Raw genomic sequence first — 27,450 nt, 5'->3', positions numbered from 1 at the left:
CCGTGCACCCTCTTGTGGGGCAGCCTTGAACGCCAGTCGAAGTCTGGAGAGCACCGAGATCGTCCGTCGTGGGTTTAGACCCTGGTGTTGCTGGTGATCGACCTGTGCCTCACTTGTTGGTGGCGCTGCTCACACCCACACGCGCATCACACGCTCGCTTGCCGAAGCACTCGGAAGGACGAATTGTCTCGTCGGAGCTGGTCAGCCACCCGCTTCTTGGTCGCTTCTCTCGCCCTTTGCTTTTTCCTCTCTCCTTTCACTTTTCCTCTCCTCACTTTTTCTCTTCAGAACGCTTTTTCCCCCTCCTTTTTCTCCTCGGAATTTTTCTCCTCAGACTTTTTCTCCTTGGACTTTTTCTCTTCAGACTTTTTCTCTTCACACTTTTTCTCTTCACACTTTTTCTCTACAGACTTTTTCTCTCTTGAACGTGCCCCTCGCTCGTTTTTATATCCCCGGGCTGTCTCCGTGGGGTGCCATCCGCCCCAAGCTCATCCCGCCCCACTGGGGCACGGTTACCATGACGACCCGTGCACTCTCAAAAAAGGCGGGTGTTGGAGCTTGCGAAATAATGTTGCTGACGAAAAGTGAAGGTGGGCTTCAGAGCTCGTGAAAGAATGTTGCTGAGGAAAAATGAGGGCAGGCTTCAGAGCTCGTGAAAGAAATGTGTGAACGTGTCTGTTGTAAAGAAAAAAGGTTCCCATAAGAGAGGGGATCTATCCTTTACCCTTCTCAACGCATCACATTTAAGATCCCATTAGACATGGGGATGGGGCTAATCTGAACATGAATTTAAGGAAATAACTGTTTGAGGACCTGGATGTGTGGATGCATTCATCAGAGCGGATTCTAAAATTCGTAACAGTATATACTAGAATATCAGACCCGTCACTTCGCTGACGGAAATACCCATGTTTGTGAGGGAAGAAGAAAAAGGATTCCTGGAGTGTGGGGATAACCAGCATCGCATGTTGGCGTTTGGAGCTTCACCATGTGTTTTCGCCACTTGTACCCATAAAAAAAAAAAGTTTTTTTTTTCAAAATCGTCACAAACCTTCCCAGGAGTTCCCTGAAACCATTATAGTTTGATTTGTTGAAATCTGTTTATTCGTTCTCAAGTTGTAACATGACAAACAAACGAACAAACAGACACGGCTCCTTTTACTATACATACAGTGTATATATATATATATATATATATATATATATATATATATATATATATATATATATATATATATATATATATATATATATATATATATATATATATATATATATATATATGAAGACCACAAGGGGAAAACCAGAGATGTCAGGATAAGTCAATTTTGAAGAAACTGAAAAACAAAGTTTCAAGACTTTGGTGGACTGTTTAATAACTGTCATATAGATTTCTTTTCCAGTAAAAGGAAGAGTGATCATTGGCCGATCAAATTAAGCATGTAGCATTTGCCAAGCTTCTGTGTTATTTAATTTAAGAGTAAAGAACGAATCAATGTTGCAAACTGACATCACTGGTTATTCCCTTGTTTAATAAGTGCCATGAAATTTTAACCCAGGATGTGTAGCAAATTCATGCTTGTTGGTTATTAGCATACATTATATGACTTTGGTGATCACAGATTATTTTTTTCAACATTAAACGGTCATTGTTTATTTTGTTTGATTGGTGTTCAACGCCATCCTCAAGGGTATTTCACTTATATGACGATGGATTCTCCATTTCTTACTCCGTACTACTTAATATGATGGAAAACCAGGAGGAAACCAAGGATAAACCACCCCCGCGATAGCCAAAGTCACCTCATGTGACTCCCTCATATACCTAAGCAGGTTGATTGGGCGGTGGGTACATCGAATGAGGATGGATACTCAGACGCGCTAACCATTAAGCCACGGAGTGGGTCCCATAAAAGTCACAATGAAGGTCTGACCAGGCTTGAACCACGATATGCACCAACTACGGAGCCCATGATGTAACCAAATAGGCTATTGTAGTGCTCAGAATTTATGCTGTGAAAGTTTTACAACCTTTCATTTTTTAGTTTCTCAACACTGAATATTATGGTGGAACAGGAAACATGAATGAAAGGGAGATAACCAGAAGTAAAGTACTGACAACTCTGGGTTTCTACTTGTTCAGCTTTGACAACACTTGTTTTTTCATTGCACTAAACTTTATACCATATAAATTATGTGACACCCCTGGTTATTTGTTAAAGTAATATTGTGAGAGGAAACCGTATGTTGCCAACTATTGGCAGGTGCAATAACCCTGAAATTTATAAAAAGTGACATCTCTGGTTTTCCCCTTGTGGTCTTCATATATATATATATATATATATATATATATATATATATATATGTATATATATATATATATACACATATATATATATATATATATATATATATATATATATGTGTATATATATATATATATATATATATGTATATATATATATGTATATGTATATATTTCTATATATGTATATATATGTATATGTATATATTTCTGTATATGTATATATTTCTATATATGTATATATATATAAATATATATATATATATAAATATATATATATATATATATATATATATATATATATATATATATATTGGTATTTAAAACATAAAACAACGAGGACATTTGTCGACAGCAAGATAGTTTTATAAGGACATTTTTATGGACAATGGACAAACACATTTGGTGAGTGTTATATGAACCTTACTTGGTTCCCTGCATTCATACTCAGGAGTTCAGATGGGAATATGAAGAGACCCATTTGTTTGTTTGTTTATTTATCCATGCTGATAAAATTTATTAACACTAGTACGTGCCCGTATGTGCGTGCCCGTACGTGTGTGGCCATACATGCAAAAAAAAAACTTTCAAACCTCGAGCCAGAAACAACAACCACACAGGCCGTTCCTTCGCTCTCTCATGCCCATTCGTGCAACCCCAAAAAAAACTTTCAAACCGCGAGCCAGAAACAACCACACAGGTCGTTCCTTCGCTCTCGTAAACGACGACTGGATTGGGGCATTGTGTTTTTCTATAAATGCGCATAAGAAATCGAGAAATTATTAGAATACAGTAAGTCATCACTATCCGGAAGTGGTGCATGCCCGTACGGAATGTTCACCTGCATTCCACGAATTATCGCTTGCATTGAAGTAACAACTGCTGTGATACTTACACACACAGAGTTAATTAAAATCAAGTTTACCTCCCTGTCTTTGCTTGCCATGACATTCGCTGCCATTGACCATTGCCACTCCTACGCCATCGTAACTGAGGCACCGATCCCCATCGTAACCGGCACGGCACGTGACGTGACGTCATCATCGGGCGGCCGCGCACCGGCCTACGCAGCAACGTGTCCTTTCATTGGTTGATAAATAAATGGCCATAACTTGGGAACCACTTGTCGGATTAATATCAAACCTTGAAAAGGCACATACTCAGGGCCCCAGCAATAAACCTGGCAAGTTTCAATTATATCGGACTAGTGGTTATCGAGAAACAGTGGGGACACACACACACACACACACACACACACACACACACACACACACACACACACACACACACACACACACACACACACACACACACACACACACACACACACACACACACACACACACACACACACACACACACACACACACACACTGCTGGAATTATAGATAGATTACGAGCTGACGCACTTTAGTGTGGATGGGAGGGGGTGAGGTTGGTGGGAGGGGGGAGGTGGGTGGGTGGATGGGAGGGGGAGGTGGGTGGGTGGATGGGAGGGGGTGAGGTTGGTGGGAGGGGGGAGGTGGGTGGGTGGATGGGAGGGGGGAGGTGGGTGGGTGGATGGGAGGGGGAGAGGTTGGTGGGAGGGGGAGGTGGATGGGTGGATGGGAGGGAGAGGTGGGGAGAGGTGGGTGGGTGGAGGGGGAGAGGTGGGGAGAGGTGGGTGGGTGGAGGGGGAGAGGTGGGGAGAGGTGGGTGGGTGGTGGGTGGAGGGGGAGAGGTGGGGAGAGGTGGGTGGGTGGAGGGGGAGAGGTGGGTGGGTGGAGGGGGAGAGGTGGGTGGAGGGGGAGAGGGGGAGAGGTGGGTGGGTGGAGGGGGAGAGGTGGGTGGAGGGGGGAGAGGGGGAGAGGTGGGTGGAGGGGGAGAGGTGGGTGGGTGGAGGGGGAGAGGTGGGTGGGTGGAGGGGGAGAGGTGGGTGGGAGGAGGAGAGGTGGGTAACGTGGGTGGATGGGATGGGAGGAGAGGTGGATGGATGGGAGTGGGGAGAGGTGGATGGATGGGAGTGGGGAGAGGTGGATGGATGACAGTGGGAGAGGTGGATGGATTGGAGGGGGAACAGGTGGATGGATGGGAGTGGGGAGAGGTGGATGGATGGTAGTGGGAATAGTTGGATGGATAGGAGTGGGGAGAGGTGGATGGATAGGAGTGGGGAGAGGTGGATGGGGTTGGTTTCCTGCTTTTGACTACCGATCAAAGCGTGACTCAGAGGATCGTTTTTTGACTCCCCTTTTTGTGGCCTTCAAAAGGTCGAGTCCTTGCGGTGTCGTTCGTTCTAATCAGAACATTTAACAACCTCAAACCGTTCCTCTCGGGCTAGCCGCTTGCTCATTCATGAACCGTTTGCAGACTATGTGATTCATCCTCTTCTTTTATTCTCGCGTCAACGCCCTGGAGCCTCCCCCATGCACCCCCTCAAACACCGAAGCGTCCTTTATAAACACATACACAACTCCTTCAATGAAACGTCGAGTCATGTGATGGTCTGTGCACGTTTTGCCAACACCACAAATGGGATGTGATTCATTCGTGATGATGATGACTCACTCACAGCCGATGTTATAATATTGAACGCACACACTATTTACGAGGGGCGTTCAAAAAAGAAAAAAAACAACAACAAATAAACGGAAACGTCGACGTTTTAATTGCCACCTCCAGCACTCCAATAATTTAAATATATACAATTAGCGAGGAGATATTTTTCTTGCTCACGATACACACCGAGATTATATAATTAAATGAACCCTTCGCGACTCTGTGAGGAAATCGTTCGAGAACCTTCTAAACGTTCCACGCACACGAGGAGCGAGGCGCGTGACGTCATTCCAGGTGTGTTCCGTGAGTTTTGGGCGCGTCCACCAAAAAAAACACACACATTGAGAGAGTAAACGGTGTGACCTGTTGTCGGAGGATAATCCAAGAAGACCAGACCACGTGGTACCCGCACTTTTTGCCACGAATTAGTCATTTGTTCCAGGCTGCCGGCGATAACTCGCCTACTTTTCATGAAAGACCCCGTGTGGTCGGTCTTTAACGTCCACCCTCAAACAGTGCTGGCAGGTGGATCCTCCGGCTATAAAGCAATCAGATGGACAGGGCCTCAGTCCTCATGCGAAACACCAGGATGGCAATTTATAGCTGGGTCCGGATGCAAACCGAAGCAAGACCCCTTCAGAGGCCTCGGTCATCTTTCCAGCCCAATGCCAATCGCACAAGTCCATCAGAGGATAATCTGTACCACTGAAGGTGGATGGAGGTAAAGTTTTCACCCCTGTCTGTTTGTCAGATTTTATGCAGGATATCTCCAAATGCTGTGGACGGTTTCAGACGAAACTTGGTGGACAGGTTGGGTGTATGACAAGGACCAATTGATTCGATTTGGGGGAACATCCTGATCCTGATCCGGATACTATAATTTTTTTGAAGTGATTCTTCACCATTGAGAGAAAGGGCCAAAATAATATATAGCACGATATCTCAAAAAGTTTTGGACGGATTTGGATGAAACTTGGTAAACATGTTGCGTGTATGACAAGGACCAAATGATTCGATTTTGATGAAGATCTCGATCTGAATTCAGATACGTGAATTTTTTTTACAGTGATTCTTCACCATTGAGAGATAGGGCCAAAACCGCCATATGACATGATATCTCAAAAAGTTATGAATGGATTTGCATGAAACATAGTGAACATGTTGCGTGTATGACAAGGACCAATTGATTCGATTTTGGTGAAGATCCAGGTCCTTATCCAGATACTACAATTTTTTTTTTAAGTGATTCTTCACCATTGAGAGAAAGGGCCAAAAATAATATATAGCATGATATTTCAAAAAGTTTTTGACGGATTTAGATGAAACTTGGTGAACACATGTGTATGACAAGGACCAATTGATTCGATTTTGGTGAAGATCCAGGTCCTTATCTAGATACTACAATTTTTTTGAAGTGATTGTTCACCATTGAGAGATAGGGCGAAAAACGACATCCTGTATAACAGAATATCTCACAAAAGTTGTGGATGGATTCGGACGAAACTTGGTGGACAGGTTGATTGTGTGACAAGGACCAATTGATTTGATTTTGGTGAATCTGGATCTGGGCGGAGGTGCAGCATGTGCTCCACCGAGTTCCCTTCTTGTTTTTTTTTTGTTGCTGTTTTTGATATTCATTCATCCAAATGAGTTGATGTACCTACCACGAGACAGATGTATGGTGTTGAATAACCTATACCACATCGGCCTGTGATCACTCAGACGAGTACATCGATGTTGTACAATGTGAAACAAATTGGATTTGCTTTGGAGCAGGATGCCCTATATTGTGATAACTGGTGTAAGAAGTTTTATTTAATGAAATTATTATTATTATTATATTTTAACATTGATCTAAAACTCATGAACGAGCTTGTACATCAATTATTACAGAACAATGTGTCACTCGTAAACAGTTATGTACTTTTACATAAACTGCAATGATATTAGTTGACAATATACGAAAAAAATATATATATATATATATATATATATATATATATATATATATATATATATATATATATATACATATATATTTCATCTAAAGGCACCATGTTGATAAAAATAAACATGGTGCTGACATATTTAATCTAAAGATGACACGTTTGCACTTCAGAAACATTCTGCTTTATTCACCCTATCATTTACCTGAGGTCATCTTCCATCTGCTTGGAAGTCAGCAACTTCTTTGTCTTCTTCTTCTTCTTCTTCTTCGTCTTCTCCTTTGTCTTCTCCTTTGTCTTCTCCTTTGTCTTCTCCTTTGTCTTCTCCTTTGTCTTCTCCTTTGTCTTCTCCTTTGTCTTCTCCTTTGTCTTCTCCTTTGTCTTCTCCTTTGTCTTCTCCTTCGTCTTCTCCTTCGTCTTCTTTGTCTTTCACGAACTTACTAGCTAATCCTGACGTTCAAATAATGTTAGAGCATGAATTTGTAATTTTTCCAGGGTGCCGGCAATATGTTGCCTGCTCTTCGAGAAGGACACCGTGGGATCTTTAACGTCCACCAATTAAGCCGACACACTGAACGATGGCACACACCTTGCCTTTGAAAGCCCCAAATGTCAGTTTATCGGTGGAACGAGATTCAAACCCAGGCAAGACAGCTTAGGGATGAGTGTAAGCCATCCTGCCATATCTCTTCATCGACCGTTATTATTACTGTTTATATGTGGCTTGAACAAAATTCACTTCTGCTTCGCTGTGAAGCTCGGTGTTGGATGCTTTGGTTTGAAGCTCCGCTTGAAATGAGTGAAATAATTTTGAAAATTCCTAATTATTCTCACTCAGATTTTAACATCACCGTAATGCATATTATGAAGTTGTTTCAATTTTCTTAATGTAAAAAGAAGAAGATGATGTGTAATACCGGATACCACCGTGTGGTGCAATACGATACACATTTAAATAGAGAGAACTGGGGTCTTCACCCCACCTTGGATCCCCTCCACCATATATGCTACCCCAACAGGAACCATACTTGGGGTATTGGCCAACATGCAAAACCTTGGTGGATTTGGTTCAGTATTTTTTTTTTTTTTGTAATCTTTGAAGCATAATAAACAATATATATATATATATATATATATATATCTTCTTTCGGCTGCTCCCGTTTGGGGTCGCCACAGCGGATCACCCGTTATGATCCGCATAATGATTTGGCACAGGTTTACGCTGGATGCCCTTCCTAATGCAACCCTGGTCGCCTCTTATGACACAGGGATATATAATATATATATATATATATATATATATATATATATATATATATATATATATATCCATACAAATTCACTTTTATAGTTATGTTTACACTCACAAACACGGATATACATTATTTTATTTTGAGCAGTGATCAAGTGTATTCTTACATGAATTATAAAGACGACAGGAAAGGATGGACAAAACAACAATAATATATGTGACACTCCAACTTGGAAACAGCGATTCCTGAGCTATTCATATCAAGGTTAAACCCAAATTTGGAGCTTTGATTCACTACACCTTTCGGTATGGATTGTTCGATCAATAACGGGGGCGCGGCTAAGCCTCTGATACAGTGCCACCCTTTACTCCCCATTAATGCAGTCATTGGTATGTAAGGAATTTGGAATTCGGCCATAGGGTACACGTCCAAAGACCTCCCGTCTCTTCGAAAGAAGACAACGGTGAAATGAAGGCTAAGTTTGAACTTTCTTTGGGATTTTTAGCAGACTAACCCCCTGATTAAGAACAGAGAAGGGGGTGTGAAGCTGGGGTCTATACATAGATCGAAAGGTCATGTAGTTATTATTCAGACTACTTTCTGCTGCTTAGCTGTAACTTGTCTGCAGACATCGAGAAGCCTTCAAAGTATAATGATTCGGATGGCGTTAAATCTGGACCCTGACTCAGGGGAGACTATACTATAGCTAAAGCCTTCAGCTACTGGGAGGGCAAGGGGGAGGTGGGAGGTTTGGCTCCAGATGCAATTTGAAAGCCCCCATGCACAAGCCCCCCCTCCAGAATCACATGCATTGCCCCTCCCCCTTGCTCTTTCTCTCTGTGGCTCCTATCCAGTTCCTCTAGCCTCTCCCCCTCCATCTCTCCTCTATTCACAGTAAGAATGTCAGAGGTCAGCAAGCTGGGTCATGTGACCCCAAAGTCCCCTTCACCCTCCTGGGTGGCCGCAGGAACAGGGATAGAGAAGGCGGGCTCAAAGGCTCCTTCTCCACCCCCTCGGGTCCCTCCCATCCCCTCTCCATGGCAGCCTGCCTCGGAGCCCCTCAGGCAGCCCAAATTGGAGCTTCCATTGAACCCATGGGGAACAAGGGGAATTTGTGAATGGTGCTTTGCTGTGGCAGCGAACCCGGCTCCTGGCTGAGGTTCCTGCTCATTGCGAGAATGGAGGCGAGTGTGACGCGCGCACGCACACACACACACACACACACACACACACACACACACACACACACACACACACACACACACACACACACACACACACACACACACACACACACACACACACACACACATACACACACAGTGTTCATATAGGAAACTTGTGCTGTGATTTGCATGCAATTTGAGCAAACTTTGTCAGCACTTTGCGTGTGTTATACTTTGAGAAAGGGAAGTTTTTGTTTCCCTGTTATTTCCACATTTATCTCAAATTTATTTCTATCCTGTAATGATTAATTGTGCGTCTTTTATTTTCTTCTTCTTCTTCTTCCCCTCAATCGCATTTCTTTAATCACGTGACACATGGACCTTCTTCCATTTACATCTGCTTGTAATGCGTTTTTACGCAGTTTACAATGAATCATCGCGATTAAAAGACCTATTGTATATACCGGATTGGGACACCCAAACCTTCATTTTGCAAACTGCTGTGTTAATTATTTATTTGTTTTTGATGATGTCACAATGCGCCAACTGTCATTTCTCGTTTAAAAGGGAGCATAAGGTGTCTTTGCGAAGGAAAATATAGTTGGGAGATGAAGGAATCGCCCAATAAATCTGGGATCTAAGAAGGTGTTACGTTCTGGCTTCACTCCTGCCTCTGGGGGTGGGCTGTGAAGACCTCCTGGATTGGATTTGTCCTCCTTTTATCCTGACCCTTTACAATCCTGCAGTCGAGGCGGGGTTGGGGCGTCGAAGGGGGTTGGTGTATGCAAAAAGACATTCCCTGTAGTTCTTTATCTGAATTCTCAAGCATTCCACGCCATTACCGCATCGCCAGCCGTGCACCATGATCAACCGATTGTTCAGTGGTCACATCTTCCAAGGAGTCACGACTTCGCGACGCAGAGCTATAGGCAAAGACCATTAGGTAGTGCAAGACTTGTGTCCATGGGATTTGCATCCGCCATGGCCCAGCTCGTGTTTCTCGGAGGGCTTTCTCCGAATTCCAGGACGCCGGACACGGCTGCTCCGGACGGGAAATGCCAGGCGCTTGAGACACAGCGCAGTGCTGGTCATGTGGCGTTCAGACCCCATGCGGACCCCAAGGCTATAGAATGCCGCCATTATTTGCACGCTGTTGCTTCGGAGCAATTTCACTCTTTGTATATGCCGTTTCCACTTTCAAAACGTTGATGTGAACAAATCCAAAACATCACTGACTCTGGATGAAGATGTTGGTTACCTGGAGACCATTGCTCTGCATGTTTGAAACAATGACGTGTTGAAAACTTATTTTTTTTTTCATATATTCCAGTGCCTTTATTCATTTTCACCTTTTTACTGTTATTTTTATTATCTTTTCCAGACAAGTATGATTATTGAGCTGCATGAGGCAACGTGGTTTCCTTTTTCACAGCCAGTGTATATACTTTATAATAGATGGCATTCGGTTGTATGGATCATTTTTCCACAAGGGCGTGATACCTGACATAACAAGTGACAATTCAAACAAAAGAAACATGTATCTTCCCAGGAAATGGATTGTAATAGTTAGTGCATGCTGTTTCTGTCAACCGATATTTTCACTTTTGCTGCGGTAGTGTTGAGATCTGATTCTAAAACATCGTGTGTGTGTGTGTGTGTGTGTGTGTGTGTGTGTGTGTGTGTGTGTGTGTGTGTGTGTGTGTGTGTGTGTGTGTGTGTGTGTGCGTGCTCAACTTCTAACTCAGTTGGTTGTGACACTCAGGTTGGAGAACTTTTGTTCTGAACTTCTCAAAGAATAAATTGAAATTACAAAATGAAAAAGAAGAAAGCGTTCTGTTGTTGTTGTTGTTGTTGTTGTGGTTGTTGTTGTTCATTTAAGTGACAGTGCTCGTTTTAAAATGTTTCCAACATTCATTAGTCTTTGCAGTACAAAATCAGGAAAAATTATCGAATTATTTATTGACTTTTCTGCATAAGGCACAACACTGTTGCTGCTGATATCTGTCACAACACTTCCTCTTGTTATTAATTCTAAATTCAGACATTCTCCTGCAAAAGACATTGGTGAAAAGCAGAGATCTCACACACACACTCACACACATATATATATATATATATATATATATATATATATATATATATATATATATATATATATATATATATATAACATTCAGTGATTATTATTATTTTTTAATTGTGCAGTACTAACAAGCAAAACTCAAATAGAATGTAATTAAATAAAAAGCCAAAATATGTCCTCGTGCTTGTGACGTTGACGGTGGTAAGATTAATTTTCATGTTGGTTTGTTGTAAACGTCTGTTTGGGTGTTTTGTTTGGCACCGCCATGGAGTTTGTCTCATGAACCCGATATGCGAAAACAATAACCATGGTAATCATAGTAATTTGGTTAATTGGTGCACATCTTTACACAAATATTCATTTGAATGATGATCTCCCAAACGATGTTCGTTCATGCGGAATGAACAGATATAACTGAAGGGAAGTGATGTTGTGCTTTGAAAGTGATAAATAAACGTTTGTGTTTGTTTTGTTCACAAAGTCAGGTTTCATTCCTCTATTTGATAACAACTCACAAAACAACCACAAAAAGTGTGTGTGTGTGTGTGTGTGTGTGTGTGTGTGTGTGTGCGCGTGTGCATGTGCGTGTGTGTGTGTGTGTGTGTGTGTGTGTGTGTGCGTGTGTGTGTGTGTGTGCGTGTGTGTGTGTGTGTGTGTGTGTGTGTGTGTGTGTGTGTGTGTGTGTGTGTTAACCTGCAATATAATGACAATAACAATTAATAAAGTCGATTTTATCACCCACTGGGTCTTCTCGGAAGTAAACTTCGTCACTGTTTATCGAATTGGGATTTATGGACTAATTTTTTTTTATTCAAATTTTATTGCCTGTACGTAACACAACTTGAATAACTCTATTAAGGCTTGAGGTTTATGCATACGATTGCATATATGTATGTATATAATAATATATATTATGAAATAAATCGTTTGTATTTAATGTGGGAGCATCGTCCGCACCTTTATAACTTTAATGATGACGTTTTACCTTTTAACACCTCTCGGTTTTCCACTTGGAATGGGAAATTCCTACCGTTTGGGAGGGGAAAAATCGTGATTTAATTATTTATTTATATTTCATTGGAAGTATGCGCTAAAATAAAACTCGTGCAGTCATTAGTTACGCATGAATGTGACGTCACAAAGGAAATCAAGGTTTATTAAAATATACAAACCGTTGTGTGTACACGGGACTGCGAGGTGTAATGTATGGTGTGCAGGAACAAAGGGAATTGCATATAATGCTGGTGTACAATGAAATTGTCATGTAAATTGATCACTTATGTTGGAATTGAACGTCCTTTTCACCTACAGAGGATAAATATGCCTGCACGTTCGTACAACGCCAGCTGCAGCTTACATACCCGTGGTCTCGGAATCGAACCTAGCAGCACTCGATACAAATGGCGTTACCACTGACGATAGGGCTCCGTGACCCTAACCCCGACCCGAGCAGGCCGCGGGTTTCCGCCCCGAGCTCCCCAGCAATTTGAACTCGCTGTTCGCACTGCGTGCTTCGAGCTCTGTCCGTGCGCAGCACGGAAACGCGAGCCGTGCGGCGACTCCATCTGTGCACGGCGAGAGGGCCTGTCGTCTCCGCGCCAAGCGGACAGCACGTCACGTGCACGCGCAGGCCGCACGATGCCTGTGCTGGAGCGGCGCACGTGTGTACGTGTGTCACCTCCATGTGTGTGTGTGTGTGTGTGTGTGTGTGTGCGGACTATGTAGGAACCTGACAATCAGTGTGGTGGACCCGGTGTATGTATACACAGTACAGTAAACGTACAGTGTGGAGTTGTATGCATGTCCGCCTGTGAAAGGGGACGTACAAACACCACGGCTTACACATCGGCCTGTTTCGGATATAGATATAGGATCTTATAAATGGGACAAAGGAGAATGTATGGATCGTATATTCCAAACACCTTGGACAAAATAATACAAATAATAAATCATAATATTTCGTGTGCACGACGAGGAACCATATCCATCATCGACACACGATTTATAAAGTGCTGTTGCTCAGTCCTGTTTATTCGGCAATTTATCAAAAATAACCTTCTTTCACAATGTTTATAAATCCTACAAAAACGTGGACAAGTAACAATGAAGTTTTTGCAAACATGTTCAGTACAAAATGGTTGTTTCATGGGAGACTAAGAAACGAGGAGCCAGTAGAACGATGTCCACTATGACCCTGTGGCGCCTGAATCACAGTCTTGGTTCGTGGAATCGAAGCAAGAAGACCAGAGGGTTTGCACCGATATTAATGTGAGGGAACCATGCCGGCGTACCTTCCCCAGCCGAGCCATGCCGGGGTACCTTCGCCATCCGAGCCATGCGGGGGCACCTTTCCAAGCCGAGCCATGTGGGGGCACCTTCCCAAGCCGAGCCATGCCGGGGTACCTTCCCCATCCGAGCCTTGCCGGGGTACCTTCCCCAGCCGAGCCATGCCGGGGTACCTTCCCCAGCCGAGCCATGCCGGGGTACCTTCGCCATCCGAGCCATGCCGGGGTACCTTCCCCAGCCGAGCCATGCCGGGGTACCTTCCCCGTCCGAGCCATGCTGGGGTACCTTCCTCATCTGAGCCATGCCAGGGTATCTTCCTCAGTTGAGTCATGGAAAGGTACCTTCCCAAGCTGAGCCATGGATGGGTACCATCCCAGCCGAGCCTTGCCAGGGTACCTTCCCTATCCAAGCCATGCCAGGGTATCTTCCACAGTTGAGTCATGGAAAGGTACATTCCCCATCCGAGCCATGCCGGGGTACATTCCTCAGCCGAGCCGTGCCCGGGTACCCTCCCCAGCCGAGCCTTGCCGGGGATACCTTTCCCAGCCGAGCCGTGTCGGGGATACCTTCCCGAGCCGTGCCGGGATACCTTCCCCAGCCGAGCCGTGCAGGGATACCTTCCCCAGCCGAGCCGTGCCGGGATACCTTCCCCAGCCGAGCCATGCAGGGATACCTTCCCCAGCCGAGCCGTGCAGGGATACCTTCCCCAGCCGAGCCGTGCCGGGATACCTTCCCCAGCCGAGCCGTGCAGGGATACCTTCCCCAGCCGAGCCGTGCCGGAATACCTTCCCCAGCCAAGCCATGCAGGGATACCTTCCCCAGCCGAGCCGTGCCGGGATACCTTCCCCAGCCAAGCCATGCCGGGGTTGTCTCCCAAGCTAAGTGAGATGCTCTTGAAATTTTTTTCTCAAACCGATCAGCTGTACAGTTCCCAGGTACCATCCCGAACAGAGCTGAGTCATGCCCATGTAACCTATCATCCCGAGCCTAGCCATGTCCAGGTGCCGTCCCAAGCCGAATCCTGCCCAGGTACCATCCCGAACAGAGCTGAGTCATGCCCATGTAACCTATCATCCCGAGCCTAGCCATGTCCAGGTGCCGTCCCAAGCCGAATCATGCCCAGGTACCATCCCGTCCCGACGTGGATGCGCACGTGGAGGTAAACAACATGCGAGGATCCCACACGGTTCGACAGCATACTTAGATGGAAGAAATTGCGATCGAGGGAGGAAGTGTGGGGTGGGGGCGGGAGGTGGTGTGGGGTGGGGGCGGTGGAATCATGAAAATCTCAATATTCCCATTCAAAGTGCATTTTAAGTTCTGATTGGTAAGTTTGTTTCCGCGCCATGTTTAACGCGTATTTCCCGCGTAATCGGCGACGCGACATGTTCTTCTCGGAACGATCGTTCCCCACCTCCCTGAACGTCCGACTCATCCCCCGAACCATCCCCTGTGTACAGGTAAGAAACGTCGCTCGATACACTGAAATGAGCCGCTGAATCTGATGCCCCCATAATCCCCCTCCCTTCCATGTAACAGGCGACGATCCGCGCTTTTTGCTTTAGTGCGCAGCGGATGAGCGGAGGGGTCGTTTGTAACGGAAAAGAGTGGAACCAGCCCCCCCCCACCCCCACCCCCACTCCTCCACACGCTTCACTACCTCATTCTACTTACCCTCCTGATCCTTGACGAGCAAGGTGCTTCATTTCCATCACGATCCCCCCGACCCCTCCTCCTAGTACTTTAACCTGATAACATCACGGACATCTCAAACGTTTCAAACAGCGAACTAGTTCAGGATTTCCAATCGGTCATTTTTCGGCACAATCTCCCCACCATCGCCCCCCGTTTCTGGACTTCGAGGCGATTTTCTGCTTGTGTTTAACGAGTTCGGTATTGTAAACAAATACCCCCATAGTCATGAGTCTTTAAACGGGTTTCCAAGTGTCTCCAAGGAAAACAAAGCACATCATGGGATGCGAGAACTGAACCCGAAAGCAACGAGGGATTGTAGTACCTCGAGCCCCTGCAGACCCCCCTTCGGTGGGGGGTGGTGTACGTGCTTTTGCTTCCAGGCTCTGGGTGTGAGACCTTTCCAACTCCTCCCCCCCCTCTCCCGGTCACATCACCCCACCCACCATACCGTCTCCAACGCCTGTGGGCATCCTCCCCCCGCCCCGCTTTTGTGAATGGGGTGCTTTGGCCCTATAGAATGGGCGAAAATCCCGCAGCGGTTCGTAATCTATCCCATAATAGCACAGAGGAGTAAGAGAAATAGCATAAACGTTAATAAACGAGTTAAATCGGCTTGGGAACTCGATGAGTGTCCAGCAGCAGATCGGTTGAACACCTGCACTCTGACATCCGTGATGAGAAATGCTTTTGGTACTTCCAGCGCAAAGACCCTCCCGATGGTCTCCAATGAGTGCTCGATGGTCAGGTCGCTTTAATAAAGCCTTGTTATTGACGCGGGGTCTGCGGTCACGTGGGGCGTTACGTGCACCGGGATCGGCGTGACTTGAGAATCCGTCCGAAGGAACAAACCGTACAACTAACCATAAACTAAATATACACACATGATACGGTTTAGGGACGGGGGGGGGCTGAGCTTGGTGACTGTGGGAGTGGGGGTGGGGGCGGCATGGGGGAAATTGGGCGAAGGGAAGAGAATGTGAGATTACATGGATTAAAAATGAAGTGAAAACGAGGGTTTAAAACATTTTTTTTATTTTTTTTTAAACCGACGATCAAGGCAGAGGAAGCGCTCAGATAATGGACACGATGTTTGGTATTTTGTTTGTTGTTTTTTTTTTTCCCCCCCAAACAAAAGAATGAGCCGCTCGCGCGTTTATTGGGAGCCCCGCGAAACCCCGAAACCCGGGACGTTTTTCATTAATACTATACAAACGGGTCACGTGACGGCAATCCAATGGCCGAGGGGCTTACATTTCAAAAGGGGCTACCGCCGCCCAATGGCCGGCCACGATGCATGCAAATAAGACTGGCTTTTTTCACCGTGGAATGCCAACTATTCCAAGATGGAGGCTGCGGTCGACAGGCTCGATGCAAACGGTGAGAAAAGGGGAATTTATTCGGCGTGGCCGCACGCGGGTCATGCCTCAATCGGGTGGCAAACGATGGCGGGTGGATCCGCGGGTACGAGGAAAAAAGTTTAAATTTTTTCCCCAACTTGGTTCCACGTTTTCACGCCAAACTTTGCGGGAACGCCACGCGAGGCGGCCCCGCACAGGCTCTCCCTCTCCCTCTCCCTCTCCCTCTCGCTCGCTTTTCTCAGGTGTCGCGCGCTTCTCGTGCCTGGACCCCCGAAGTCTATGGTCACTCGATCACCCCCCCCCGTGTCTATGTATGGCTGCTCGACCCACCCCCCCCACACCCTCCCTCTTCTGACCGTTCTTCGTCTCTGGTCCGGCCTTAGTGCAACGTGCGAATGTTTTTTAAAGGAAGCGAAGCCGATGAGGAGAGATGGGGAAACATCGCGGGCCCTGGGACGGCCCTGTGAGATGAGGCGGGTCCTCGTGCGGGGTGTGTGGAGAGGTTGGGGATATGGCGGGGTTTGGTGGAGAGGGGGGGAGGTGGGAAAGTGATCAGGGTGGGGGTGAAGAAGAGAGGGAGGAGAGGAAAAGCGAAAAGGAAAGGGGGAGAGACAGAGGGAGAAAGAGAGAGGGACAGCAAGAAGGAGCGTGCCTGACGTCAGCTCGCCGAACGCGGGGCCGTTTCCGCCGCGCTTTCCGCGCACCTCCGAGCCCGAGGCCCCGTCGCACGTGGGTGGTCCCGGGGCCCCGTCGGAGCCGTGTGGAGAGCACGGAGCTGCGCGTCCTCGAGCACGGGACTCGCTTGCGGTGCTCGGGAAGGACCCGCCCTCGACGGCACCGAGCATGATCGAGAAGAGAGCACGTGCTGCTCGCGCGAGCGCTTCCCGCGCGCGCTTCCCACGCGCACCCGAGAGAGAGAGAGGGAGAGAGGGCCGAGTCCCTCCCACCCCTACTTCACTTCCTCATCCCCCCATCAAGAAATGCTGCTCTTCCCACGGGAATCTCAGAAGGGAACGGTCCTCCCGAGGCCCGGGAAAAAAAGACTGGGAATTGGAACCGAGCGAATGGAAGGCCGATGGAGGTGGTCACCGTTTGACGTCGCTGCGATGCTCGTGAGGAAAGACAAACCTGGTTTTGTACCCTCGACGTTTCCACTACTTTTGTGGGAAGACAGAGAGGGAGAGAAAAACAAACAAACAAACAAAAAAAACTCGGCCGAACATTCCCAGCGCTGGAATCGGCGGTAAACACGCTGCAAATGGCGATCGTGGTGCGTTGGACGCACCCACGGGGTCGGGATATCTTTAAAAGGAAACTCTCGGAATGTCCAATCAATGTCCGTTACTTCGTTCGTCCGGCGTCGTCGGTGCTTTCCTTGGAGCTCGTCTTCTTTGTAACGGCTATTCCGGACGTGTCTGAAGAACCCAGTGAAGAGAAATGCTCCGCAAGGAACATTTTCAGGGTCGTCGTGTCGCCGACATTATCCTTCGGGTCCTCCTAGTCCTATCCCACGGTGGTGGTCCTTCACGGAACGAGCATGTGACCGGTGAACGTCGCTCCGTGCTGTACAAAATTGCAGGCGGATTCATGAGAGCTCCTTTTATTTCCTTAAAGGGACCTTATTGAGTATCGTCCTCGGCTCGAACTTCCCAGAGCGTCCATCATTTTGCTTCTCGAAGCAAATCTGTCAAGTCCTCTTTAAATATACTTTTTCGAACTCTTCCTCAGGAAGTCCTCACGATCTCCCGCTGTCACATGGACACGGGCCATCTACGGTGGCTTTTGCTCTTTTACGGCCTTTTCCACGTGACTCTTTCTAAACAGCTAAACTTAGCAAAGCGAAAAATAACATCCATCCTTCAAAGTGACTTGCTTTTAACATCTCTTCCTGACGATGAGCTCGTACTTCCAGTTGTTTTTGTTTGTCCTTCTCGTTCGATTTTTTGTGTGTGAACTCGAAGTCTTATAGCTCATTGCTATGAGACTCGTCTTCTGGAACTTCTTTGGTGATTGTATAACATGGTCTTTTCTTCCAACTCCTCTCCTCTCCTCTCCAACCACCACCCCACCCCCTCCTTTCTTGTAGGTTGTACACTGAGTAGGTGTAGGTTGCAAATGAGTAGGTTGAGTTGCAAATGAATAAGTTGAGTAGGTTCAAAAAAACTGAGTAGGTTGCAAATGGTATGCTTGAATATATGCAAACGTTACTTAGCGGTATGTTGTTGGCAAAAGGGCTTATTTTGAAAGGGGTAGCGTAAATTTGGGAATTTTTTCCCTCCCTATAACTAAGCTTCGGGCCTAAAATATTTGTCACCCAGACGAAGAATACGATGGTTTCTCCTAAGGAGTTAAGTTGTAAATGTAATGTAAACGTCTCCAGTCATTCATAAACACGAACACGGGGATGCTTCCTGGTTAAGACCTTGGTTTAAGGGACGCGGTTGACCCGTTAAACTGGTGTTTACATTTCCCTTCTTTTGATGGAAGTTCTACCTACCGGTACTACGGATCTGTTGCCTGTGGTGTTCAAGTCGGTGAACTCTGTGAAGCCTGTATTTAAGTTTGCGCATCCAATGTTGTCGATGAGTTGCGTGTGGCGTTTTGGCCGAGCCGATCGAGGGATGCATGTCAAGCTGTGCTTGTAGTCGAAGAGGCATCGAGAGACCCTCGTGACCATCCGTTGCCCTTTTAGTGTTGTACTACTGTCCTGTTTGTTAACGAGCAGTGCAATATTAAAATGGGCATTGGCTGGTCACTATATAACTTCCTCGAGTTGCTTTGCTTCCCTGAAAAGCAGTGTGTTCTTGACATTTGGTCCAATTTGGCAAGGCGGTGGGGGTGGGGAGGGGGGGTGGTAGTTGCTTGTCTGGTCCGCATTCGATCTCATGAAAAACGAGGTTATGTTAAACTTTGGGAAATGAGAGGATGACTTATTTAGAGTCTGATGAAGGTGCACCAAAGAGGTATAACGGAGGGTTCTTCTAATCCCCATTTGCCTACCTTTGGTTTGACGTCATTGGGTCGAGCGATTTTCCTGGCAGTGCTCGAGTATCGGGTCTTACATGGGAACATCTCTCTGATTTATGATTGGCAAATGAGAAAATCTTGGGGCGTGCTCTGTATGTTCAAACTTTGTTCGGCGAAGCCACAAACTTTTTCTTTCTGACAAACAAAACATCCCCATCCATTTTTTTTTTTGAGAAATCGACATTTTGAAAGTTGAAATTCAGAAAAGAACCATTTCCTGCCACGTTTTTCTTTATACTTTTCTCCACTCTGACAGGACATGTTTGCCTAATATTGCCGCCTTTCTCGCAGGCAGGCTTCTTTGGTTTTGTGATCTTGCAATGCTTCGGATGAAGGTTTGTAATATTTTTCGGTGGTTTGTTCCTTTATCATCATGTGCTTTGTTTTTTTTTTCAAGAAAGATAATTACAAAACCCATGGACTGGCAGGGTAGCGTAGAGGTACGCATAGTCGTCTTCGAGCTGTCGAGCCTGAATTTGAACCTCGATCCTGCTATAAACCATCATCCTGGTATTTCGCATTATTGTGCTGCACGTCATCCCTCGGATAGACGTTTAGCCAGGCAATCCACCCGCCAGCACTCGTCCATGGTGGACGTTGAGGATTTTGTGGTGTCTTTCGTGAAGAGTAGGCGAAAAGCTATCACTGACTGGCACCTTGAACAAATTGCAAATTCCTGCCCAAATCGGCCTTCAGTCGAATGTCAGACATGGCCACCCGGTTCATGAAAAAACTTGAGCCAGTAGCGTTCCCTGGTGGGAACAATTGGGGCCATTAAATAAGCTGTCGTCGATGTGCACAAAACCCCTCCACGAGTTAAAAATCGGAATATTCTCAAAACTATCCTCGTTCACATGACTTTGTAGAAAACACCTTTGATTGTTCAGTACTTCTGTGCAAATGAGATTGGCATTCCGATTTAGTGACATCTCAGATATTAAATTGATCAAAAGTATGGGGAAATGCCCCCATTTTCTGGAGTTGAGCCATCTGTGAAAATGTCTTCCAAAAGACATGAAGAATCTTCCACTTAAGGGACAAAGGTAGATATTGTTACCTACCATCACATCTTTTGGGATGGAGACAAACGCTACCACCCCACACGTTTCCCCCAAGCGTAAATATCGATGCCAATAATTTTTCTCCATATAATTATTGAACCTTTCATGATATGCAATGATTTGATCATTCCACTTAAAATAATTATTTGTTTCTTAAGTACCTGCATCCTGTCATATGCGGTATATTGTGTTGAGAAAGTTATGTCGCTGCTCGTCGGTTGCAATGTTTAGAATGCTTTCTGCATGCTCCTGCTCTTTTAAAGTGAAAGTATTGTTTCTTTTTTTTTTCTTTTTTTTTTTTCCTTTTATATTACCATGATTATCTGCTGATTCCTTGTATGGGCTTTGAAGTAACCTCTCTCATATTTCTTGTGTTTGAAATCTGACTCAATTAGGTAGCACATCATGACTCAGGGTCCTGCATGTTGGCCCTCAAGCCTGTTTCCTGCTTCAACAGGAAGGCAGCTTGCAGAGGGGCTTCAGGGTTCTGACAGTCAGCTCGCAGGAATGTATGAATGGTGTGGGGGGTGTACTGCTGATATGCCGCAGCTGTTTAAGTCAAGAGTAAATTAGAATAGGAAGGCCTGAATACTGGATGGAAATACAAGAGACCTATTTGTTGGCCTGCCTTCCCCCAACCCCACAATCGTCGTTTCTCCTCAATGGTGCTCCGTCCCACCATATCTCCCATCATCTTGCCACCTCATCCGTAGAAAATCAGAACATACCGGCGGGAAGGCAGGAGATTGCTCAAGTATGCGATCCGCAACCAGCTTGTGAGGGCTGCGTTGCCTTGCGTGCGGGGAAAGTTGAAAAGCAGGCTTTGGAAGGATGGGAGGGGTGAGACCACAAGTTTCAGGGCTTATATTCACGTGCACTGTTTGCTACACACCAGGAGGGAGGTCTCAGGCATTTGTTGTGTTTGTGAGACTTCGGTGGAACGGTTTGATCAGGTGCTGCTGGTGTCGGAGTTTGCTCCGAGTCGTATAAACTAGTGGGTTCGTATCATAGCAGAGGCTTTGATTTAAATTTTTTTCTCTCTCTTTAAATCATCCATGAGTATGCCCATTGATGGTCACCATAATAATCTTCTTTGTTCTCCTCACTATTAGCTCACCTTTTAGTGTAAATCATTATTATTGGCACAACCTCACAGTGCATAGACCACTCAGAGTGCACGTCATGGGGTTTTCTTATTTTCGAATCTCCTACTTGCTTCCGTTGTTGTAGCCAGGTTATGTCCAAATCGGTGTATTTGGGTTTGGGCTGCCATTTCATAGGCAGCATTTTAGCGTCCCATCTCCCGAGTTCATTCAACGTCGACAATAGTTCTAAACTCTATACTGTCATGGTTTGTTACTCCATTCTACCTGTAAAGTTCAAGGTTGACTTCTTGTTTGACCCTCCATGGCTGTGCATCAATTTGTTGTTAAGTCGACGGAGCAGGCCGTGTAAAGAGATATTGGCCTTGTAAAAAATCTCGGACTATAAAGAGAGAGTTTGTACAAGGAGATAAGCAAACCGGAAGTTTGTTATTAAGGTGGAAAGATCGAAGGTGGCAGCATTGCACTTCCACGATGACTTTATGGCATTGCTGAGTGTATATACATTTGGTGTAGTTTGGACATGGTTTGTCTTTGAGTTTAAAGATACAGTTCTGTGAATGATCTGGATCCTCCCCTGATTCAAAAATGAAACCATGAACCTGATTCTCCTTGAACTCTGTCGCTCAGCCTTTCTCCTCAACTGCCCAGTTCTGAAGATGCAGGATGGATGTGAGCTTTTGTAAGTAAACGGTGATGATCATCATGCTGGAAAGTCTGTTGGAAAATGAATATTTGACGATGGCTGTAAGACATTGAAATATTATTTGGTGGTTTTAAAAGACAAGGTGTGTCTGTGTGTGCATTGTGTTGATGTGTTATCTTACAATAGCAGTGGTTTGTGACTTGTAATGGTATGCTGAGGCCATGGTAGTGTGTGGTGAAAGATTGTTAAAGGTGTGGTGGTGGTTATGATAGCTGCAATTAAGAGAAAATGCAGGTGGTCAAGTGTAGAGTTTCGTAAGCACAGTCAGTGATGTCCGTTAACCATTCGGTCACTGTGCTTGAACACGCTGTGAATTGAACACATAAAGGTGGTTGAGGAACACACTGGTGTCAGACAAGCTGGCGTCGAATATGTGGTGACAGCTTATGGAGCCACCGGATGTGGAATAAGTCACATGGCGGAAGTCGACGAGGAGTGGACCGATGGTGGCTGAGCATTCATTGGCATAGCGAGGCATTTCCTGCTGCGGGTCAGGGCTCTGACAGCTATGCACTACTGTACCGCAGAGCAAGCAGTGCAATAGCATTGTCAAAGCCTCGACCAGCAGTGTTGCGCGTGGCCTTTCAAATCCTAGTCGAGACTTCAGCTCTGACTCTGACTCTGCCGCCAAGGGACCTTCAAACAGCTTTTGGTCCAACCAGACTTGTCGGACAGTGAGGAACATGTCACATGTACAGTGTCAGGGATAATTTTAGCGTTTCATGAAATCTCGACTCTAGTGATTATTGAGTTCGAATGGTGACTATCATGAATCTGGATAAGATCAATATTGGGAACAGCACAGCTTTCTTACAAGCGTGACGCGAAGTACAACTTGCTTTAAAAAATCCTAGCTTTGAACCTGGATGCACAAGAATCGACCAGCTATTATGACAAATAATTAAAATTTCGCATTCTAAACACAGTGAAACAATTTTCATTTTTTAAGCTTACATTTTTAATTTTATGAGTATCGTGCATGTAATATTTCCAAGCTGTAATGATGTTTAACGTCGATTTTTGAAATAGCAATTTACCATTTTTAATGCACTTTGTATCATCACAGGCTTCTCGAAATGTCGTAACAGAAACGAGGAAATGACACGGTGGAAAGGATCGTCATTTGTAGACAGGCTAGAAGGGAGGGATAGAGCAGCTCGGCGGTGGAGCGGGTAAAGCCTTGCTGTATTGCCTTCACTGGTTTGAGTTCGATTCCCACAGCTACTCGACAGAAAATGTAACACCCTGTAGTTCAGAGTGGCAACTGTGCAGGATTAATTTCAGCCTTGAATATCATAAGTTGTCATGAGCACCCCTGTGCTCTATCAAGATTATGGGCTCAAGCACTTCTGGATGGGATGAAGGATGTGGGATAGCAGATGGTCAAACCCCAAAAGGAATCCTAAACTTTTGTGTTCCTCTTTATCCCAGGCTATTGTAATATTTTTGGTTTTTGACATGATCAACGTACCTGTTTAAGAATGATGAGAAAACTTTTTAATATCGCCATTAGGGTGATTTCGTTCTAAAGCATTGCAAGATAGAATTTATGGCAACCTCGTTATCATGTAGTTAAGGATGGGGTTTTCGTTCCAAGATGGCTGCTTCGTCTTGTTCGTACTTCCTTTGGCTTGACTGCTCTTTGATGCCTGAGAAAAATCCAAACCAAGTTTTACTTTGTTTAGTCTTTATTGGATGTCCTCATGTTGAGCCAAACTATCAAAGGATTGTATATTACGATTTTCCCCATTTTGTTGACCATAAAGTATGGCGATTGAACCACCAGAATACCAGTTTCCTTGCTGATGAACCCGTCGCCTCGCACATAACAGCGACTGTCATTGTGACCCCTGGGAGGCACCGAGAAGTTTTCGTGAAAAGGCGACCCTACGGGGCCGACCGGAGAGGGCCGGCAGACCAAGGGATGACCGATGGGCTCCTCTTATCTCCTCTGACGGGCACAGAAATGCGAAGAATGGGCGTTCAAGATGGTCGAAGGGGCGGAGGCGCTCAGGGAGACGCTTGCTGTCCAGCAGTATGGGCTTTGAGAGGAGATAAGTCGATGGTGATTATGCAGTGGAGAGGTGGTTGACCTCACCCTTTTAAAGGACTTTTTGTTTCTCTCTGCACTGATGTTGTTGTGCACAGATGGGGTAATGCTGCTATGTTATGCATCAGTAGATGAGAAAAGTGTTACCTTGATGATCTTTGATTGTTAATTTATTTGTTTTCTATATCGTACAATCATCTACGAAGCAGCGATGCTCAAGTTTGAGCCAAACAAATTTGTGTTTTTTTAATGATGCAATTACAATAGCAATAATGACATTTTCATTCAACGTTTTGCACATCATTAACTTTACAAAATAAGTCATGATTGCTTGACAGTTGATTCATTGAAGAATAAAATTCAGATACTGGTTTAAAGCACCCGATTTCCATCACCACTATGACAGCATTGCTATTGTGTTGACAAAAAAGAAAGTTCCCTTGCACAGATGTTGCCACGACCTAATTTCCAAGTTTTTTATGTACCTATGCAATAAATGAAATACTGTAAAACCTCTATTCTCCATGCCCTCTTTTTGTGGCCTCCCACCTTATGCAGCTAATTTTTTTCATGGACAGAACATGATCAATTAGATAATGCAGCCAAACTGCTGAACCTGGCCTGTGTACATAGAGTGCAAATGGCCCCTTTTCATATTTGCAGGGTGTTAGTGCTGAGCCACGAGGTTCACCTCCTCCATGACCAGATTCTTATGTTATCATTTGTGCTATGAAGTGTTATTGGCCATTAACATGACCCGTATGCAATTTGTACATCTCACCAATGAAGTGTCAATACCACCTGTGTAAGCTTCTTTCCAATAGTCACTGCCCCTCCCCCTCCCAATCTCATCTTCACACCATACCAAAGAGCGTGTTCTTCTTCCTTTATCTCCAAAATAGCTCACGTGGTCAAGCAATTTCATTTATCTTTAAAATAAGTTTTCACACTTGAGGATTATGTTCTGTTCTTTGTAAAATAAAAACAAATAAATGAAGCATAATTGGATTTCAAAAGGTTTGACTGACAAAAAGTGCATGTTCTAAGGACACGTCGTATCTGAAATAATAGTAATTTCATATATATATATATATATATATATATATATATATATATATATATATATATATATATATATATATATCCAGCCTGGTGTTGGCGTAGTGGTTAGGGTAGCAGCTTGGGATCCAAAAGGTCCTGAGTTCAAGCCCCGTTGGCCGCTTGAATTAATACACACCAGGAGGTTGACTCAGCCTGTCATCCTTCTAAGGTCGGCAAAGTGAGTACCAGTGTACTGGGCCCGGTGTATGCCCAGGTTAAAATAGGTGTACCATATCCCTGTGTCGTAAGAGGCGACCAGGGTTGCGTCAGGAAGGGCATCCGGCATAAAACCTGTGCCAAATCACTATGCGGATCATACGGATGATCCGCTGTGGCGATCCCTAACGGGAGCAGCCGAAAGAAGAAGAATATATATATATATATATATATATATATATATATATATATATATATATATATATATATATATATATATATATATATATATATATATATATATATATATATATATCCAACTACTCACTGAAAAAAATGAAGAAATGTTTAGTTCCTTTGAGGTGGGGTAGAAAGCTGAAAGTTTACATACTGATGTAACTCGGAGCCAATATCTCAGGAAAAGAAAAATCAAAACTGTCGGAAAATTTCCATAAACGAAAATATCCGCGAATAAAAGTTGGACAGTGCATCCTCAGTCTGCTCAATGCAGGTCATGTGACCCAAGACAATGGGGCTAACACTCAAACTGGTTGCTTGACAATGCTAACATGTGTCTTATTTTATAACCTTAGCTGTATTTCCATTAAAAATTACGATAGCTATAAACTCTCTCCCACCTTTCTTGTCTCCTGCTCCCCTTGCTGTGCATTTCTGTGTGTTTGCTCTCATACGAACCTCGACAGTTTATAGAAAAAAAAAAACTTTAAAATAAAGAGCTCATTCCAATCACCAATTCTTGCAATGCAATTGCAATCTTGTAATTCTTAATTCCAATGCACGTCATAAAATATAAAAAAGCTGATATTTATTACGTTCACACATATGATTCACCCCAGTAGTTGCTTGCAATCTATAAGCATGCCCCACCAGCAATAATAATATTAATAAAATTGTTATTTTTGACAAGTCAAATGGCATGCAATTCTTCCAAAAAGATCAGCGAGGTTGCACTTTCTTACATGTGTGTAAGTGCAGAGTTACATCAATCATGAATGGCTTCTATATAGATGCATTAGTTTGTCCAATTTGATTATAAAATATTTACATTTGATTTATTCCTTTGACCTTTGCTCACGCAGCCATCTGTTATGTTACCACTTTTGTTACAGTGACTGCTTTGCTAAAGTTATCTCTGATAAATTTGACCTACTCGATAAGAAACACCCTAATTTTAGCTTTATGTTTGTTGGAAATGATGTGGCTGAATAAAAGTGGATTGTAAGTTGAACTGTCATGGTAGTTGGGACTTGAGATTATCAAAAGATTTGTGCAACAACCTTTTAAAGATGGGTAATGTTTCAGACCGAAAGTAAACTTCATTCCTCTCTTCATTAACGGAGAAAGCACTCGTTCACAATACCTTACCACTTGCGGTACGGTGTTTGAATCGGTTTTCTTATTCATCGTGGGGATACTTTAGTCACACGGAACCAACTGTGGTTGATCCGGAAATGTGACGCATCTTCATCGTTTAATTGGGGGGAAAAATATTTCCAGCTACCTCTCAACATATCCTAAGTTTGATGGGTTTTTTTCCAACGCAACTGTCCTGAATAGGGGTTTAAAAAAAAATCCAACCACTTTTCTCATTTTTGTGA

General features: G+C 44.6%; 1 protein-coding gene across 6 annotated transcripts in view; it reads left to right on the top strand.

Annotated features, from left to right (window-relative positions):
- LOC147010825 (uncharacterized) overlaps positions 1-27,450 on the top strand; it is a 110,172-nt gene that overhangs the window by 8,959 nt on the left and 73,763 nt on the right. The window contains exons 1-2 of one of the 6 annotated variants that reach the window (XR_015052460.1): positions 16,208-16,646; positions 24,311-25,090. The exons of 3 other annotated variants lie outside the window; for them this stretch is intronic. Coding sequence is in view for 1 of the 3 variants with exons in the window: in XM_085859872.1 (XP_085715998.1) it covers positions 16,613-16,646 (34 nt within the window). In the remaining 2 variants the exon portion in view is untranslated. Of the gene's footprint in view, positions 1-16,207; positions 16,647-24,310; positions 25,091-27,450 lie in introns of those variants that run through there. 2 more of the 6 variants (XM_085859872.1, XR_015052458.1) reach the window with 2 other exon arrangements.

This window comes from Eptatretus burgeri, chromosome 16 (genome assembly GCF_056783735.1).
Source record: "Eptatretus burgeri isolate ZD-2024b chromosome 16, Ebu_testis_v1, whole genome shotgun sequence".
Lineage (NCBI taxonomy): Eukaryota > Metazoa > Chordata > Myxini > Myxiniformes > Myxinidae > Eptatretus > Eptatretus burgeri.
Note: the sequence above shows the minus strand (reverse complement) of the source record. Positions and strands in the feature narration are given on the sequence as shown.